At 45.7% G+C, this 20939-nt stretch overlaps 1 protein-coding gene across 1 annotated transcript; it reads right to left on the minus strand.

The window, feature by feature from the left end:
• Window positions 1–16388: 16388 nt before the first annotated feature.
• On the minus strand, window positions 16389–18570 carry LOC120839502. The gene is made up of 2 exons (XM_040209779.1): window positions 16523–18570; window positions 16389–16416 (listed from the first exon to the last, which is right to left on the minus strand). Exons 1-2 carry the CDS (start codon window positions 18568–18570, stop codon window positions 16389–16391), a joined length of 2076 nt encoding a protein of 691 aa, XP_040065713.1.
• Between the last annotated feature and the right edge of the window lie 2369 nt (window positions 18571–20939).

Below are 20939 nucleotides of genomic sequence, written 5' to 3' on the forward strand. Positions count from 1 at the left end.
GTACTGGTGTGTAACTTTAAAAAAAGGGTTTTCATTGTGCTGAAGAGAGTGAAACATACGTTTCACTCTCTTCAGCATATCTTGGCTGCCATTACAAGAAGAGTTATATACAGTGGCGTAGGAAACAAACTGACTACCAAATCGCGCGTCAGCATTTTCTTGCTCACAAGAGACAAATATCTGAAAAAAAAACGAGCAGACGAAAACCCCACTGCGTCAATGACCTCCTTTTGAAACCCCACGAGTCGAGTGGGTTCGCCACCACGCGAGGATACAAGAAATGATGGCAAATGATGTGACAGTTTGGTCTCTATGAGCGTTCGAATGAAGGGATGTTCCTGTTCTCAAAGAAAAAAAGAATCGGGACACGAGTTGCTTAACAAACAAGTGTGAGAGCCCAAGTCCCCCTGACGCACCCGTTGAAAGAGGTTGTCACGTGTGTGCCCAGTTAGATCAACAGATAAACAAAGCAAAAAATACGGTGAGACTTCTGAACATTCACGCGAGCACAGTGAATCGCTTGCTAAGCATACTATATCTTCGAAATAAAAAAGAAGTTGCAAAACTATCGCTCTCGCGAAGATGGACAGAACACGTTGCTTCCATCAAGAAGCGCGGCTGGCCAGGTCGGTGGCGACCCCCAACCAATAGGTTTAGTTCTCGCGGTAACAATTTAAAGGGACGCCGAGGTAAACGCAGGGAAGGCGGTCCCAGCTAGCGCCTTCGTACTCTGAGGGAGTTATGGCCCATTCTCCGTGCCAAAATCCCCGCGGCGCACTTGTTCCAATTTATAGCGTCACCAGTAGCGTCACAGAAACATTTCGCCAAAGTAAGCGCGGCACTAACGCTTAGCTTGTCACTGCAAAACACCGCGATATCATCTGCATAACTGATAACCTTTGTTTCGGTATTTTGCAGACGGAAGCCCCGACAATCTTTACTATTCAAGACACTTAAAGGGGCAATGCAACAATTTTCAGGCTTTGACCAATTAACTGCGGAAATTAATCTGCGTCACCTATAGAACGAAAAACAGAAAACGGCATTTTCTTGCGAGCGCTTGTTATTAAAAAAAGAAACAAATCGAAGGTTGAAGTGCCTCTCAACTCTCCACGCCGACTTTCGAGTGACGTACTCTGGGGGTTCACGAGGTTTCCCCTTGGGTTCTCTCTTCAGAGAACCCAACCGCTTCCTCCGCGATTTTCGACTTTTAAAGGAGTAGCCTCGTCGAAGGTCGCGGCGAGCGATGGACACAAAGGACGGTTGGCCACGGGGCTGACGGCGAGTGTAGCCGCGGAGGGGGAGAGGTTTTGTTGACTTCCGCGTACCCCCAGAGATGCCGTCATTTTAGTTGCCGTAGCCGCCAGAGGCGGCTGCAGATCGGCAAGTAATTCGTTTTTTGCCTTGCGATTACGCAGGAGAATAGCGGTTTTTCGTAGAAAGGTGACGTGTTTTTGGTCACTTGGGCTTGTATAAATATAAAAAAATACAAACTAGCAATTCTTGCAACATAAAAACCGTTGCACTTCCCCTTTAAAGGGGCGGTGCAACGATTTTCAGACTGAACAATTAACTGCAGAAATTAATCTGCGCCACTTGTGTAACGAAAAACAGGAAACCGTATTTTCTTGCGAGCGCTATACTTCGTCTCATCCTACGATGGACTAAAGGCCAAAGCCACGGGCCGCAAGGTCCAATCACGTTGCAAGCTAAAATATGACACGCTTAGCATTGGTTAGGGGTGGACGAATGATCCTCCCAGTCCAAAAGCGCTGCATCATTTTTATAGCTTCGACACTGCAAAGAGCCTGTATGACATAGCTTTTTTTGCAATGTAAAATTGTTGAGTCACTCAGTGCTATTCAATCCAAACTACCGTCCGCCCCTCCCCATTAGTGATTCGAGACGCGGGTGCCGATGCGCGCATCGAAGCGAAATACCACGCAACTTGTAAGTGGCTCGTGATTGGATCTGGCGGTCTGTAGCTTCTGCCTTTAGTCCATCGTAGGGTGAGACGAAGTATAGTTCCTGTTTAAAAACAAATATGAAACAAATCGAGGGTTAGAGTGCTTCTCAACTCTCCACGTCGACTTTCCAGTTACGTACTCTGGGGGTTCACGTGGTTTCCCCTTGGGTCCTCTCTTCAGAGACCCCGACCGCTTCCTCCGCGATTATCGACTTTTAAAGGGGGGGTGCAACGATTTCCGGACTTCGGTCAAAGATTTCTGGAGGTTGTCCTCTGACACTTCTGAAGTAAAGAACAGAAAACCGATTTTGCCTGCGTGTCCTAGTTTTTGCGTAAAAAAAAGATGAATATTGGCATTTCGAACACCCCTCAACTCACTTCAAGCCTTCAGGGTCACACCTGGTCCCCCTCCTAGTGACGTCATTCGGAGTGCCGTGTAGCTTCCCGTGTGCTATCTCGAGGACGCTTCCTCTCCCTCTCTCTGCTGACATTAGCGGGCGTTATGCTGCAGCTTAGAGCCAAGCGAGGTCACGTAATCTTTTCGCCGTAGTTCCTTCGGCTGCCACTTGGGGCTGCAGGTGGGGGAAAAAGCTGGACATTTGCTTTGCGATTATGCAGCGGAATCGCGACATTTTTAATGAAGGAGGTGTTTTCTTTATCCCCCGGGACACGATAAACAAGGTAAAACTGACGAGACGCAAATTGTTTTAATCATAAAATCGTTGCACCGCCCCTTTAAAGGATTAGCATGGTCGAAGGTCGCGGCAAGCGATCGACACAAAGGACGGTTCGCCACGGAGCTGACGGCGAGTGTAGCAGCGGAGGGGGACAGGTTTTGTTGACTTCCGCGTATCCCCCAGTGACAGTTCCCGTAACCCCGACAGGCGGCTGCAGATCGGCAAATAATTCATTTTTTGCTTTGCGATTACGCAGCAGAATAGCAGTTTTCCGGGGAAAGGTGACGCGTTTTTGGTCACTTGGGCTTGCATAAACAATATAAAAAATGCAAACTGCCAATTCTTTCAACATTAAAAGTGTTGCACTGCCCCTTTAAAAAGAAAAAGTTCTAAATACAAATTGAATAACAGCGGTGACATGGGACATACTTGCCTTACGGACGTTCGCACGTTAATTTACTCCGTAATCTTTTTGTTTACGACAAGCCTTGTGGTACAATCTTTATATGCATATTTTGGCACTGGATGGTACTGGCTCTTCTTCTCCCACCACGCGCTGGGATTGGGCGCCACGCCCGGCGTCAGGAGTAACTCGTCGAGACCGCGCTTGTTGAAGTCGCTGGCGGCGTCCATGGCGCAAGCCTGCTCCTCGGTTGACAGGGCACAGTCTGTACGGAGGACACACGTTGGCACCTTTTTCCGGTGAGCCTCCGCAGCACTTTGGCTTCGGCAGGGTGCCCCTGATGTTCCACAGCTGACGGGGTGCCAAGTTCCAGACCATGCGCAGCTCCCTCCGCCTCCTCAACGTCCGTGGTGAAGGGCGACATGTCTTCCGCCAGGGCACCACCGGTTACGCGAGCGTACGTATTAACTAGGACACCCGCCGGTAAACGTTTTGTCAATTCGGATTTATCCGAAGAACTCCAAAGTTCAATGTGCCAATCTCCCCCCCCCCCCCCCCCCCCCGCCATACACACACAAGTATTTTGCAATTAATGGTTTGATCATCGTGTAGAGTCAATGGTCCTGGGAAAATGCCACCACACTTATCTTTCAAATTTCGGTCAGGACAACATGTCATTGTACTTTCAAGTCACGACAAAAGTCACTTTATGTTTCCAGTCTGGGGCATACTATTTGTGCTTTAGAGGAAGGAGAGGTTGTGTTTTTCTGACAGTGAAAGCTATGGACCATAGAGATTGCATAAAGTGGAAAAGAGGTACGGTTGAAACTTCTCTATTACATCCTTTACCACTCTATCTCGCGCGGCCGCGCGGTAGGTTGATGGAATAGTATGGAATGAAAACAAGCTGCCCAGCGACTACCTCCAGCAGTTTATTGATTTTAAGGTATCGACATTTATCGAAACAACACTTGTGTACAACTTTCGTCGTAACACAAATTAGTATTGCCAGTAGTGATGTCAGCAAGGCCAAATACAACTGAAGAAAATATTAAGTTATACAATCGCGTTTCTTTTTTTCTTTCTTTTTGGCCAGAATACGTTTGCATTGGGATAGTATTTATTTATCTTAATGAGAGACACTGCGAAATTGAACTCCGCATTTCGGAGAATTGGGAATAAAAAAAAAATAAACACCGATAAACTCCGAATTTTCGACAAAAATTAAAGTCCGGAAAACAACCTCCGAATGTGACGAAAAATAAACTCCGAAAACACGGAACCCTAGTCTTAACGTATCCTTTCTTTTCATGCCCGAAGCGGAAGCACTCTGAGCACCTCAGCACGTGACATGTCTCGCCTAATGTGCCCTGAGCGCTTGCCTCGCAGGCAGACAGGCGCCCTCCCAAGGACGACGACGAGCACGTTAGCCCCGTGAAGTCGCAGCTGGTAAGGGTTGCTGTCCGGCGTGACACCGTTTTTGAGCGCCAGGCGGGCGACTCGGGTGGTGGACTCTACGCCCTCCGAACCCGCGACACGCCACTTTTCGCGCTCGACGTCGGCAACCTTCCCGTAGGGCTTCAGGAGTCTGCGGACCGCATCGTCCGGTACGTGAAAAGGAAGCCAGTGAAGGCGAAAACGAACCTAGGTTGTGCTGGGATCATTGATGACGCAGCAGAGTCCCTTCACCTTGATTTCCTTGGCATTCTGAAATCGCTCCTTGGCCTCGGACGTACGGAACGTTGCCAACCAAACGTGACTCATTTGAAAGGACCCGAGGGCTACGATGTCGCTGAGAACAGGACACCGTTTCAGTTCTTGCCTGTACTCTTCGATTCTGTACGGGCGTTCCTTGATGTCGCAATGCAACAAAACAGTCTAGACACGTCACCGCATTTGGGATGGGCGGCAGAGCAACCTTGTAATCGTCGGTGGCAGACGCGCGGCGGACAAAACACCACGGCCCCCAAGGGCCGTTATCGCAGCTCCGACGAAGCCAGCCATTCGACTGTTTACGTCGAGAGCCAGGTGTAGAATCTAGGCTACGCAATACACTTTTTTTATTGTTTGGTATTGTACAATGACACGTAACATCACGCACATGTTAGATCGAGACACTAAAAGACATCAACTGACCGGCTGAGGCCGGAGTCACTAAAAGTCGCTGTGGTAGGCAAACTCCTCAAGCAGTGACAGCCGCTCAGATTGACGTTGCTGAGCCTCTTGTAGAAAACATACATGTTCAACAAAATACTTGTGCACCGGACGTATATCAACATCCGGGTGGCGGACTGCCATGCGACACCGCCATAAACTGTGTAATCCTAGAAGCATAAGTAAATCGTATGGTACACTACCACCCTTTCCAACAGCTAAAAAACAAATTCCGTGAAAGTTAGAGGCAGGTCTTTTTTTTTTTTTTTTTAAGGTCCTTTGAAGAACGACTTAAAATAATACTGCATCCCAGCAATCTAAAAATACATGTTCAATTTTTTTTTTACACAATAAGCAGTTTTTAGTTTACACAACGAGTAACGCCTTTTCCGCCAGTCAAACTTTAACAAGAAGCGTTTGACTATGTAGTTAAAAAAAAGAAGAAGGCTTTAGCTCCTGCTTTAACAACCATTTTCCTCACTCGTTCTCGCACATCCTGCCCTAAGCTACTAGGCCTTTACTATACAAGGTGCGGTACAAGAGAGTTGGAAAAAGTAAATCTCTAAGGAGACCTTAGAGATTTACTTTTTCCAACTCTCTTGTACGTTGACAAAAGCTTGTAAGCATACATTTGTTTGACGGTTTTTATTTAGGGACTTAAATCATGATTTAGTGGGATGAATAAATGGAGGTCCTGAAATTGCACGTACTGCCTTTTTTGTAATAGATGCGACCTATTAAGATTACTTTATGTTGTGGTGCCCCTATCCGGGTTACAGTAATGGAAGTGGGAACGAATTAACGTGTTATGTATAGCTAATTTATTCGAATAGGAAGTGAAGTTTTAAATTTTTGTTATTAGGCCTACATTTTTAGATATTTTTGCCTTCACATAGTCTATTTGCGCGTTCCAGCTCATATCACGAGAAAAGAACACACCCAGAGTTATAATACAAAGTACAAACTCAGTTTCTTCATTGTTTATTGTAGGGTGAGGTACGATATTTACTTTTTTATTTTTGGGTCTAAACAAAATAGCTTTGGTCTTTTAACAACTCCGTTTTAGTTTGTTGTTTAGCGTCCAGGCGGCGCTTCGTTTTAGTACCTCATGCACTGTAGCAATAGAAGTAAAAAAATTGTTATGAGAGAAAAAAAAATTTTATCTTCAGCGTAAATTATCAGCTTTACATCACCATTTTTGGCCAAATGCACAGCATCGTTTATGTATAATATAAATTACAATGGGCTTAATATGTTACCCTGGGGAACACCCGATTTTATAGAAAGCCTATCCAATGAAAGTTCGGAAAAGACGCGTATTGATTTCTATTTACTAAGTATGATTCTATGAGATCGAGTGCCTCTTACTCCAATAATGGTATTTTGGCAAGTAAAATATCATGATCGATGAAATCAAAGGCGTTTGAGTAATTTATTTATTTATTTAGATACCTTAAGGACCCCCTAGGGGGTATTACATAAGCGGTGGGTATACAGCGTAAAAACAAAAGGGTAGAAAACACGCAAAAAACAACTCGCATACAAAGAGCAAATACACACAAACGTAAAAGGCAAACTATACACATATAGTTGGTTCGTACAAAACTAAAGTGGGGACTCTAGCAAGCGTTTTTTAAATTCCATCGGGTCATGAGTGATGACGACGTTCTCGGGAAGATCGTTCCAATCAATGGAAGTGCGTGAAAAAAATTAATTCTGGAAGGTGACGGTTCTTGCTTTGGGGCGTCTTACGCCGAGGTTATGTCCCGTACGACTAAGCCGGTGTTCTGAAGATATGATGTATGATGATTGGAGGCACTGGCTGTAGTAAAATTTGTGGAAAAGAGATAGCCTAGCAAGTTTACGACGGACAGAAAGGACAGGAAGGTTTGCATGGATTTTAAGATTAGTTACGCTAGAAAAGGAAGAGTAATCTGAGTAGATAAAACTTACTGCACGATTCTGGAGTGATTCGAGGTTATTGATGAGATAGGCCTGATGGGGGTCCCAGATGGCAGATGCGTACTCCAGATTAGGACGGAGAAGGGATGAGTAAGCAAGTAGCTTTAGATGAGGAGGGGCTAGCTTAAGATTACGTCTTAAGAAGCCTAGAGAGCGATTAGCAGTGGAGAGAACGTGACTGATATTGCCGCGCGCGCAGCTGGCCAACTAGGCAGCGCGCGCGTGGCCTAACGGTTATCGCGCTTGCTTTCCACGCTGAGAGCCATGGTTCGATTCCTGGCCGCGGAGGCACATTTTTGTTGACTCTGTAAAGTAATGTTCTGGTAAATTCGAGAACCATCTTGCTGATTCGAGGTTAGAATGTTCTACGCGCCGAACCTTCTACGCCGAACGATCCAGAAACCCACGAGGGTACATAAGGGATTCCGCCAGGCGAGCGGAGTCAGTTTCGCCCCAGCGTTCGACTCTGCTGCTACGCCGACCTCGACGCCCGCAACGCTCTCTTATTATCATTTGTACCCTTTTATTTTTGGCACAAGTTCGCCACATTAAACGTTTATTTATTCCTGTTTATTTCTTGTTTATTATGAGTGGCCCAGGAAAGATCCGATGAGAGGTGGACTCCGAGATACTTATAGGAAAGGCTTTTCTGCAGAGGTACGTTATTAAGTGAGTAGGAAAGCACGGAGGGGTTTACACGACGTGCTTTCCTACTCACTCGGTGTAAATGACACGAGCTGGCATTTCTGAACGTTAAGAGACATCTGCCATTCTTCGCACCATGCTTGAATGCGTATGAGGTCGTCTTGAATGAGTTGGTGGTCCGAAGGGTTAGTTACTTGGTGGTAGATGACGCAGTCGTCAGCGAAGAGGCGAATATGCGACGTGATTGATACGGGTAGGTCGTTAATGTATATTAGAAATAGAAGTGGTCCAAGGACCGATCCCTGAGGAACGCCTGAGGTGACTTTGGCAATAGAGGATGATGACTAGTTAACGGTAACAGATTGATGTCTATGCGTAAGAAAGCTAATGATCCAGTTCAAAATCGCGGGATCTAAGTTAAGTAGAGTAAGCTTGTATATGAGATGTCTGTGAGGGACCTTATCAAAGGCTTTAGCAAAGTCTAGAAAGACGGCGTCAGTTTGAATGTTAGAGTCGAGGTTAACATGCAGGTCATGGACGAAAGACGCGAGTTGAGTTTCACAGGAGACATTTTTTCGGAAGCCGTGTTGGGAGGAATGCATATAGTTGTTCTCTAACAAGTAATGAATGATTTTGGAGTAGATGATATGTTCCATTAGTTTACACGACACGCTTGTTAGGGAAATGGCACGGTAGTTAGAAGGGGAGCACTTGTTTCCGTTTTTGTAGATTGGGACGATCTTCCCCACCTTCCAGTCGTATGGCAGGGAACCAGTAGAAAGTGACTGTGAAAAAAGCTTTGCCAATATTACGCTAGATATATCTTTAGTATTCTTTAACACTTTTACATTTATTTCGTCAATACCCGCTGATGAAGAAATCTTAAGGTTGTCGATGATTTTCACAGTGCCAGCCGGTTCAAACGTGATCCCAACCATGGATGTAGGAAAGGCAGGAAGAACCATAGAAAACATATCATAGCACTCTTGTGTAAACACTGAACAAAAAACATCATTGAATTTTTCTGCACATTCGTCATCAGGAACCGAAGAGTCATCGTCGTTTTTAAGATTGATTACAATATCAGGTTTAGGATTAACAACTTTCCAAAACTTTTTTGGGTTGCTCTGTAGCATGCATGGCAGATCAGCATTATAAAATGCTCGTTTTTGTGTTCTGATTGCGCTTCTGAATTGTCTGTCGGCACTATAGAACTTATCCCAGTCCGAGTTGTGCTCCGTAGTTTTGGCTTTACGAAAGGTCTCTTTTTTTTTTCGTGCTTAAACGTTTCAGGGTGCCATTAAACCATGGAGCAGAAGCGCTTTCGAAAAATGTCACCGTTGGGATGAAACTTTCAGCTAGTTGTTGCATTTTAGATTTGTACATTGTCCAATTTTCGCAGACAGACCGATTATCAAAGCCTATCATAAGGACATCTAAGAATTTTCTTAGCTCAGTATTCATTCCTTGGTAATTCCCCTTCTCGTATAGTTTTACGGTTTACTTCCGCTTCGATTTTGATCGAATATTTAAAGAAAATGTGCAGTAAATCACCTTATGGTCACTTATTTCGTGTAGGTAGCTTATCGACTTTAAAGAGTCAGGATCAGAAACAAGAATGAGGTCAAGGATGTTAGAAGAGTGGGTGGTTGACCGTGTGGGTTTAGTCACAAGCTGTGAAAGATTGAAATTGAGGCAAAGGTTAACGAAACCAGTCGCTTCACTCATATCAAGGGGGACTGAAACGGATAAGGCGGACCAATCGATAGAAGGGTAATTAAAATCACCGAATAGCAGAATACTGTATTTGGGATATTTAAGGTACAATTCGTTGAGAGCTTCATTAAGGTTAATTAGAAAAGATGGATCGCTGTTAGGGGGTCGGTAACATACACCGATAAGGAGCGAAGCATGTTGAACCGTTCAAGAAAGCCAAAGCATTTCCAACGGTGAGGAGAAGTTTACTAGGTTGCACACAAAACTATCTCTTATCGCATTCAAGACCCCCCCCCCCCCCCCCCCCCGCCCTCCCCGGCCACTTGCCCTCTCTTTGCGGAATATATTGAACCCAGAAGTGCCCGTAAAAATTTCTGTATCAGTTACTGATGATGACAGCCATGTTTCAGTAAGCGCAATAATGTCACAATCGGTGGATGCAATTAGGCTACATATTTCGTCTTGTTTAGAAATCACGCTTCTTATATTTGTGTAAATAAAGGACAGTGGCTTTGGGGGTGTGGGCTCATGACCGCGGGGACAAGATCGGGTTAGTTAAGAAAAACACCCTTTTACGGTGTTTGAAGCGTCATCAAAAAAGTACCGTTTTTGTCCAATGAGGAGCGTTTTGAAACATAAGGAAAAGGGCATAGTTTGGTTACGCGCGAAAGTTAACAAATTCCTCCTAGCAAGCTGAATCGAAGGTGAGAAATCTTCACTTACAGCGAAGCTAGTGTCCTTGAACTTTTTACCTTGAGAAAAAATTCGTTCTTTGGTTTTACGGAGAGCAAATTTTACAATTATCGGGCGGTTCTGATCGGGACGATATCGACCTAGTCGGTGGGCACGCTCGATGCCGTCTGGCGTGATGTTGATATCAAGATGTTGCGAACAAAGGTTTATTATTTTCTGTTCCGATTGGTGCCCACGTTTTCCTATCAGAGTCAGCGAGGCCAAAAAAAAAAAAAAAAGAAGATTCGAGCGCCGCGATCTATTTTCCGAGTCATCTACGCGTTCAGCCAGAGTCGCTAAACTATCAGTAAGGGTCGTCGTGACACCGCGGAGTTCATCAAGATCATTTCGGATTGAATAAAAATTAGAAAACTCCTGCTCTATTCGCGTCATTCTGTCAAACAGAGCGTTGACCGTCTGGTCAGTGAGTCTAAGTTTGTTTTTGATTGCTTTCAGCTCGTCGAGTACAGTTGTTTGGCCGGCGTCAAGTTTAGTCAGCAACGCCATCATAGCTTCTGTGGTGACAGGGCCGGGATTTAGCTCTACATCTCCACAGAGGAGCAACAACTGCCGTACCACGGCAGTACACTCAGACACAATGGCAAGACAACACTGGGGGCCTGGTAGCAAGAGCAAACACCTATTACTACTCTTTTTTGTATAAAGGCAGCAGGAATTACGCACCTGTACGAACAAGACGAAGGGCGATTTAGTACTCATCTTGGTAGCGATGCCACCAGGCCCACAGTCCGGCGTGGTCGATGCTTCCTCGTTTATAGGCGAGTCCGTTGCTGTCGATGCCGCTTGGCTTGTAAACTGGCCGAAGATAGTGGCACCGTTGGAAACGCCGAAAGACAGGCCAGGGGAGTTGATAGCACCGTCACCCCACGAGCAATCAGATGGAGTAAGTAAAATATCATGATCAATGGAATCAAAGGCGTTTGAGTAATCAAGAAAGACGCATAATGGGCCATTTTTCTTTCGTCAAAGGTTTAACAATTTGTTCTTTCTGGTTTAATAAAGCCAATTCGGTAGATCGTCGTTTACGAAAACCGCATTGCGCATCGTAAATTAAAGAATGCTTATCAAAATGTGTTATGAGTTTACGGTGTAGTAGGTTATGCAGTGAGTTAGAAAAGACAGGAAGAATTGAGATGGGCCTATAGTTATTTATGTCAAGCATATCACCGCCTTTATGTAGAACACTAATTTTTTATACCTTCATCTTTAGAGGCAAATAGACTGTTTCAAATGCGAGGTTATTTATATGGGTGGTTTCATCTCAAATCGGGCAGGCTAAAAGGGTCTAACTTTTAATTTTGACAAAAAATATATATATATCTATGTTTCGGTGGAACTTTTGAAATGAGAGAGATCGCAAACCGAATGTTGCCCAGATTTTTTGTTCTCGAGTTACGAAGCATAGAAGCCACAGTGCAGAAACAAGTATGTTTGCCTGCCGCCGCAGGTCGCGTGTTTGACACCCTCTTCTGCCGCTTCTGTTTTTCCTCCATCATCTTAACTTTTTGTCCTCATTTAATAAATACTATAAAGATACCTTGATATATTCAAATATTTTTAGGAATTTTATTTTTGTCTAAAAAAAAGTCAAACTCGTCGTTCAGGTCGATTTTTTGTCAACTTTGACAGGTCCTTAGTTTGTCTGTACTTAAGACAAATTGTTGCTCTTTAGCTCTATAGAAAGCCCAAATCAAGCCCATTATAGATATAGTAATACCATTATGATCTGTCGACTAGTCGCTCCGCCGCCTTCAGGTAAAAGTTGTGAGAAATAAGAATTGTTGAAAGTTTGGAATAGATTTTCTCAAAAACCCCATTTTGTAAAGTTTTATTTTTTAGATTATTTTAGATATAGTAGTCGACTTTAAGAAAAAGTGATCTAGAAATGTAAAATTTTGCATGTCCTCTATTTGAGCCGCAATCGAGTGAAATGTATGCTCATTTGACTAAAATACAGCAACCTTACCGGCATTGTGCGCCTCTACGTTTCGAAAATATATTTTTATTTTTGTTTACGTTTTTTAAAAAGACCCCTTCGCAAGACTGCTTTTTGCTAGAACATGAAGTATGCTTGAAAAGGAATGACGCATCGCTGGCTAAGCCTAGGACTCGAACACGAAGACGTACGGGAGCTTGCCTTGTAAGAATGCAATAACAAGTTGAAAAAATAAGAAAAAAATGGATGCCACGTTTTTCTTTTTTTTTTTTTTAAATGAGTTTCAGAAGTGGACAAAAAACTACATTTTCCACGTCTTCATCAGACGCGCCCAGCGAAGAGCCTAATGGCTCGACAAATCGCATGTGAAGTCACGTGTTGTCATCTTGCACTTCGAATTTGCTGAAAGCTGGAGTGCCGTGATCCAGCGCGCGGTGCAAGGACATCACTGGAAGAACAAGATGGTTTCCATCTTTACCTGCGTAGCTACGACCGAACAGGGAACGTTAATCTTCGGCGTAGTGAACGACGACATCGTCCACGACTTGTCCCGCGCGCTCTTTACGCTCAACGTTGTCGATGGGTGGCTGGAGGAAGTATTGGCCCATATTCACGCAAGTCGTTTATATTTCAGACGGTGCTCCAAGCCCTTTCAAAAACAGACACCAGGTGTACGAATTCAAGAAAAAGAATGTCGTATCTAAGTGGATATTCTCCGCATCAGGGCACGGGAATAGCTCGTGTGATGGAGTGGGCGGCATGCTCAAGCACCAGGCATCCATGTATAATTTGACAAATACAGAATTGTATTCCTTAACGAACACGCGAACCTTCGTGGAGGCGCTCAGACCGAAAGCCGAAGGGACCGTTCTGCTCTCAATTGCCAAAGAGAAGCTCACGCGTTTCTGGGAGCTCAAGAAAAAGGGGCACCGATCTTCACACGTGTGGAAGAAGACACTGGAGGAAGGCGCCTTGAATGTTGCCTTAGAAAAAATTTGCGAAAGCTCAGAGTAGCCGCATACACGTGTCAAGGCATGCACGTAACGCTTTGTGTCCCGAAATTTAGAATATCATCAGTGAGTGCGGGCCAGCATGTTCAAAACTACAACCGTGGAATGCGTGGCTCCTACACAGTGTGAAAACTGATTCACGGTTACGCCGAACTAGTAAAAAAGTGTGCTGACTTCAGAAAATGTGCCATTGATGTTTTGTGTTTTTTACTGGTTCTGTGCGTGCGTTTCTACGTTACTTACGTGCAAGAACTGTGCAGTACACCGTCGGTGACCTGCGCTATGTGAGGAGAACAAACCCCGGTGCATATTCCCAAAAGATAAATGTATAAGATCTGAATGGCGTTAGAATTTATCATTTAATCTGAATAGGCTGGATAATGAGTAGCCACCCTCTTTTACTTTGAGCCGTTTTATACAGAAACAATTTTTGACATGTTGCGTGACCTTTTGATTTCTATATTCTTGTTGCTCATTGTTTTGTAGTGTGCTTATGTGGCTTCTCTCTTATTTCAAGTTTAAAATTAAAGTGAATATCACAAGTACGCCTACTTTATGTAGCTTTTTAAAAACGTAAACAAAAATAAAGATATATTTTTTCAAATCGTAGAGGCGTACAATGCCGGTAAGGTTGCCGCATTTTAGTCAAATGAGCACATATTTCACACGATTGCGGCTAAAATAGGGGACAGACAACCAAACTATTACATTTCTCGTTTGTTTGTTCTTGTAGTCGACTATTATATCTAAAAGAATTTTAAAAGTAAGAATTTACAAAAATGAAGTTTTTTAGAAAATCGATTTCAAGCTTGTGTCAGGTTCGTCCGGGGTGGTGAGAGGAAGGATCGGGAGACTGAGACAAATGCGTGAGGAAAAACAAATATATATATATTCAAGTCAGGAAGTAAAATTAAAAAGAAAAAAAAAGGCAACGTTAGAAAGGCAAAAGAAAAGAAACCATTCGACCGTCCAAGCACGTTCGGTAGGCAGTATAGTCACCCCTGGGGTCGTAGCCCGGGCCGCTGGTGCCTTGATGGTTCGCCCCCTTGATCGATGGTGAAGTAGAGCGGGCGGCGATGTCGGGAGGGGGCTGGTTATCTCGGGTACGGGTGCCTTGATCCCGGGACGGAGCCGGTTGCGCTGCTGGTCACCGTGCTGAAGCCGGTTACGTTGAAATTGAGCTTCCCTGCAGCCTGGACAGAGCCAGGCTCGTTGATTCTCAGCGCGTTGGGGCCGGGACGGAGCCGGGTAGCGCAGCACACTGACGCCGGGACGGAGCCGGGCAGCGCACCGTTCGAGCAGCCAACCGTCGCGGCTCTTGGTCCAGCTTCGAATCCCTTCGCACCCGCGCGATACCGCTCTTCTTTTTCTTCCCTTCTCTTTCTTCCTTTTTTTTTTCCAAATCATGACATTACCCCACAAACACGAGAAGTTTGTAAGAAACTTCTATCTTGTCCGTTTCTTCTCTTCCAGGTGCCGTCACAACATCGCTGATCGCAACCGAGAGATACGACCTTTTGTCACGGCACTTTCACAACACCCGCCACGAACGATAACGCCATCACTCCACCGTTGCCGAAATGTCACACCATTTCACACTTTTACCAAACAAAAAAAAAGGTTTACAAACGAAGAATCTCTGATTCGTTCTTCAATCATACACTAAAGCACCTCGTCGTGGGTCGAACTTATTCTTATTCAGGAGAAATTTATCCGATAAGCGTACAACCATAAAACACACACACAAAAAAAAAACCAAAGACCTTATAAGAGCCTACGACACCGACCAGCTGCCAAGGTTGGTACCTGTTAGAACCTAAGTCGATACTGACTCTGGTTCCTCGATACCGCTGACGTATATACGGATTTGTGGCACGCACCTCTCAATCAGCTCCGGTCAGTGAAGCATCTCCCTCTTGAAAGGCACCCTAGAGCCGGCTTAAAAAGTCTGCGCCCACGTTATCCCTACCTTTAATATACTCTACGTTGAAACTGTGATCTTGCAACGCCATGCTCCATCTCATTACCCGACTATTCGTGAGTCTTGCCTTGTTGAGAAATTCCAGCGGCTGATGGTCAGTCTGGACGCGAAATGTCCTCCCATACAAAAAGAGCTTAAACCGGCCAACTGCCCAAACCAGCGCTAGACATTCCTTTTCCACGGTGGCGAAGTTCTTTTCAGAGTTAGTCAGTTTCCGACTGGCATATGCTACTGGGTGCAGCATCCCTTCCTTCTCCTGCAGTAACACTGCCCCCAAACTCGCTTCTGACGCATCAGTGCGCAACACAAATTCCTTCTCAGGATTTGGTGACAGCAAAATCGGTGGCTCGTCCAAACGTCTTTTTAACTTTGTGAAAGCCTCCTCTTGCCTCTGGCCCCACTCGACACCATTAGGTGCTCCCTTTCTAGTCAGGTCTACCAACGGCGCTGCAACTTCTGCGTAGTTTGGAACAAACTGCCTGTAGAATCCTGTTAGTCCGAGAAACGAACGAACCTGGCGTTTCGTTTGCGGTCGTGGTGCATCTCGGACCCTTTCGATGATTTGTGCATCCGGAGCTATATTACCCATTCCAATTTCATGTCCAAGGAAACTAATTTCTTCGAACCCTATCTGACATTTCTTGGGTTTTACTGTGATGTTCGCTGCTCGTAGACGTTCAAAAATCGTCCTGAGCGTCTCTATATGGTCCTCCCATGAACTTGTTGCCACTAGGATATCATCAATGTAGTGATGCGCGTCTCGCACCCCATCTAGGAGCTTACGCATCAGCTTTGTAAACGTAGCGGAGGCGGTCTTCAGACCGAACGGCATAAACTTGAACTGATAATGCCCGCTCGTCGACGAAAAAGCCGTCTTTTCCTTGGCGTGGTCATCCATCGGAATCTGCCAGTAGCCTTTGGCTACGTCAAGTTTTGAGAAGAAACGCTTTTGTCCCGCCTTGACCAACGTCATGTCGATTCTTGGTATTGGCTCTGCGTCAGGATGTATGACGTCATTCAGCCGTCTGTAATCGATACAAAATCTGTTCGACCCGTCTTTCTTCTTCACAATGACCACTGGGGCATTGTACGATGACGTACACCTCTCTATTACGTCCAACTTGAGCATCTCTGTGATTTCGTTCTCGACTACATCTTGAACAGCCAAAGGTAGTGGATACTGTCTCACATGTATCGGTTGTGGAGTGGTGAGCTGAAGGTCACATGTCATGAGGTTTGTCCTACCAGGAAGATCAGAAAAGATATCGCTGAAGTCCTTTATTAACTCGCGTGCCTCGCAAGACTTGTCTCTTTCTAACTTCCCGTTTATGACGACATCCTGCCACCCTTGTTGCTTTGTCAAACTCAGCATTGGAATATGACCGTCTTCTTCAGTGTCGTGTCTGGAGTCGTTCATTTCGTGAGTACTTGCTGCAGCATTGCAAACTGCCTGCTCCTGTCGACTTCCTTCCCTCTCTTCATACTTCTTTAGCATGTTGATGTGAAAAGTCTTCGTCCTTCCTCCCATGTCTAACTCGTAGTCAACTTCATTCCTTCTTGTCAACACAAGGAATGGTCCTTTCCACTGCATTATCATCTTGTTTTTATCTGTAGGGAGAAGAATCAACGCCAAGTCACCTTGCTTCAACTTCCGGTTGGAACTCTTTCTGTCGTAGTACCCCTTGTACTTTGCTCTTGCTTCCTCCAAGCAACTGTGCGCTAGCTTGCACGTCTCTTCTAGCTTCTCTCTCAACTCCAACATGTACCCGTACGATGTCTTCACTTCTTCTTTGAGGGTTTCGTTCGACCAGACCTCTTTCAGAATGGCCAGAGGACCTCTCACTCTTCTTCCGTAGAGTAGCTCAAACGGTGAGAACTTGAGACTCGACTGTGGTACTTCTCTGTACGCGAACAGGAGGGCTGGTAGGTATCTGTCCCAGTCACGAGGCCTTTCCTGGCACATCCGCTTTAACATCTGCTTGATCGTGCCGTTGAGTCTCTCTACTAGCCCGTTCCCCATAGGGTGATAGGGAGTGGTCATGAGATGTTTCATTGATAGAAGTCGGCTGACCTCTTTCATTAGTTCTGATGTAAAGCACGATCCCCGATCGCTAAGAATTTCTCTCGGCACTCCATATCTTGTGAACATCTCCATCAGAGCTTCGGCTACTTCCTGCGCCCCGATGCTCTTCATCGCTACTGCATCCGGATACCGCGTCGCCATATCTATCATTGTCAGGATGTATCTGTTACCTGAGCCTGCCCTCGGAGCGATGGGGCCAATTAAGTCTACCGCCACTCTCTGGAAAGGTGTCTCAATAGTCGGCATTCTTCCTAGAGGTGCCCTACCAACCTTGCCTTTGGGTATTGTACGTTGGCATATATCACATGATCGAACATACCTCTTGATCTCGCTCTGCATACTTGGCCAAAAGAATTCTTCAGCCACCAGGTTGAGCGTATTCTTCATGCCCTGGTGTCCTGACATGATGCTGTCATGTGCGAGAGCGACAACGGCGGCCCTGAACTTTTTCGGGAGCACCAGCTGTTCTGTCTTTCGTCCCGAAGAGTATTCCGCCGTCCTGTACAGAAGATTGTTCTTCATGAAGAACTGGAACTTGGTCCTGCACTTGTGCCTTCTTGTGACCGTTCCAATATCGTCGAAGCACCGAGTTAGAGTTCCGTCTGCTCTCTGTTCTCTAGCGAGTTCTTCCGCTGTGGTATTAATTATCGCCACTTGAGGTACACTCAGAGGCGTCTCACTTTTCGCCTCATTTCGTGCGGCGCCTGTTTCCCGGGCTGCAGCAACCTCTGCTGGTTCCACCTGATGTAACAAGTCCCTTTTGTTGTCACTGGAATCGGTATTTTTGCTGGCATCTGCCTCCTTACCAGTACGCCGATTCACCTTTACCTCATCATTCAATCTCTGACCCGCCAACTCATCTACTTTTACCCAAGCCGGGTTCGGGTCATTAGCGTCTCGTATTCCCGGTATATTTCCCAACACCAGGTCATATAGTGGATTGCTGACGCACTTTGCCAACACCTTCCCTGTGTAGTAAGGCGTTTGCACAAAGATCTCCGCCTCAGGTAAATACCGGACCGTTCGATCCAACAGAAACACTGGATTCGACTTGCCAGTTAGGTTCTCTTGAGGAATCAGCTCCTCGCGAACTACAACGGTATTACATCCGGTGTCTCTTAATACCGATATCTTATGGTCCCCGAGACGACCTTCCACGACGGGCATGTTCTCTACTAAGAACTTCGGGGCCCTCCCCATGGCAGCGTTAACAACTGGAATCTTATCGCCGTTACTCAATGTGACGCAACAGTCATCTGACTTGTCGCAGTTGCCTGGAGACATCGTCCAGAGGCATGAAGCTTGGTGTCTATCATTCGGCTTTTCTCTACACACGTCAGCCTTGTGACCACTGCGACCACAGTTCCAACACAGCAGAACCCTTTTTCCTTGTGCACTACTCCTGCAGTTTTCTGCTCTGTGCCCAGACTTTCCACCCAAGAAGCAGCGGATGCCTTTTCGAGCCTCACCTCTTCTGCGATTCCCCTCGCTTATGGCACTTTGCTTATTTCCGATCTCGTCTCCTCTTTGTTTACTTGTGCTAGGTTGTCCCTGAGCCTCCAGAAACAGGTCAGCCTTAGCTGCCACGTCATCCAAACCTTGACAGTCCCGCTCTCTTAGAAATATTGCCAGCTTGCTTGAGCAAGTCAGCAAGAACTGCTCCACCAAGACATTGTCTCGCAATGCTTCAAAAGTCTTATCAATCCCTGCTATCTCAATCCACCTATCAAAGTACCCTGCCAATCGGGCCGCAAACTGTCTTCTTGTCTCGCCGTCTTCCGGCTTGGATTCTCGGAACCTGTCGCGGTATCCCTCTTTGGTATAACGAAACCGCTGGAAGAGTGCTAGCTTCACCTTGGCATACTCCAACGCATCTGCCGGTGTCATCCGACCGACAACCGTGAGTGCCTCCCCGGTTAAGCAAAGCCCCAAATTAGTGGCCCACTTTTGCTGAGGCCATCCTAAGCCTGTTGCAGTGCGCTCAAAGCGCTGCAAGTATGCGTCTAGGTCGTCTCGACGCTCATTAAATTGCGGGATGAGCTTATGTGGGCTCCCAAAGCTCCTGGAGCCTGGTGGTTCCTCACGCGCGCCTTCCACATCTTCTGAACTGTTACGTGAATTATCGCGCGCTGCTATTCGTAGTTGAAGCACCTCCCGCTCCTTGTCCAGTTTCGCGCACTCCGCCGCTAAAGTTCTGTCAGCAGCCTCCCGTTCTAACCTCGAGTGCTCGCGCTCCTCAGCTCTTTCTGCTCTTATCCGGACTTTCTCCTCATCCACCCACTTCCTCAAATCTGCTCCGGAATAGCCTAATTCTTTCGCTACCGCGATTAACTTGTCAGTTTCCATCGTTGAAATACCACCCAAATCTCCCTCACCCTTCTCACCCTCCGGAAAAAGATGTGACTATGATGTAATGGGCCAGCTATCCTGGCAGGCTCGCCAAATTGTCAGGTTCGTCCGGGGTGGTGAGAGGAAGGATCGGGAGACTGAGACAAATGCGTGAGGAAAAACAAATATATATATATTCAAGTCAGGAAGTAAAATTAAAAAGAAAAAAAAGGCAACGTTAGAAAGGCAAAAGAAAAGAAACCATTCGACCGTCCAAGCACGTTCGGTAGGCAGTATAGTCACCCCTGGGGTCGTAGCCCGGGCCGCTGGTGCCTTGATGGTTCGCCCCCTTGATCGATGGTGAAGTAGAGCGGGCGGCGATGTCGGGAGGGGGCTGGTTATCTCGGGTACGGGTGCCTTGATCCTGGGACGGAGCCGGTTGCGCTGCTGGTCACCGTGCTGAAGCCGGTTACGTTGAAATTGAGCTTCCCTGCAGCCTGGACAGAGCCAGGCTCGTTGATTCTCAGCGCGTTGGGGCCGGGACGGAGCCGGGTAGCGCAGCACACTGACGCCGGGACGGAGCCGGGCAGCGCACCGTTCGAGCAGCCAACCGTCGCGGCTCTTGGTCCAGCTTCGAATCCCTTCGCACCCGCGCGATACCGCTCTTCTTTTTCTTCCCTTCTCTTTCTTCCTTTTTTTTTCCAAATCATGACAGCTTGCAACATTTGTTATTTCTTACAACGTTTACGTGAAGGTGGAGGAGACTCAGGAGAGGCTAGTGAACAACTCATAATGGTATTATTACATATATAGTGAGCTTGCTTTGGGCTTTCTATAGAGCTAAAAAAACACAATTTACCTTAAGTAGAGACAAAAGTAAGGACCTGTCAATGTTGACCAAACTTGACCTGAACGACAAGTTTGACATTTTTTAAGAAAAAACTAAAATTTCTAGAACTATGTTAATCAATATATATATATATATATACACCTTGATTATTAAAGTAGTTTTGAGTTGTAGTCGAACGTGATTTCGTAAAACCTTGCTGATTTCTATATATTAGGTTATGCTTATCTAAGTGATATGAAATATGTGTAAACATTATATGCTCTAGCAATTTGCACGTGGTGCTAGTTAAATATATTGACCTAAAGTTTGTATCGGAATTAATTTTGCTGCCTTTCAGTCATTTGGTAATACTGCATGCTCAAGAGAAAAACAAAACAGAGCATATAAATATTTGGACATCCATTCTGCGCGTACCTTTTCAAAAAAGTGTTTGGTATCATTTCCGGCCCAGTACTTTTCGTAGTGTCTAATTTAT

The sequence above is a fragment of the Ixodes scapularis genome, unplaced genomic scaffold, assembly GCF_016920785.2.
Source record: "Ixodes scapularis isolate PalLabHiFi unplaced genomic scaffold, ASM1692078v2 PGA_scaffold2__306_contigs__length_199485367, whole genome shotgun sequence".
In the NCBI taxonomy this organism is placed as follows: Eukaryota; Metazoa; Arthropoda; class Arachnida; order Ixodida; family Ixodidae; genus Ixodes; species Ixodes scapularis.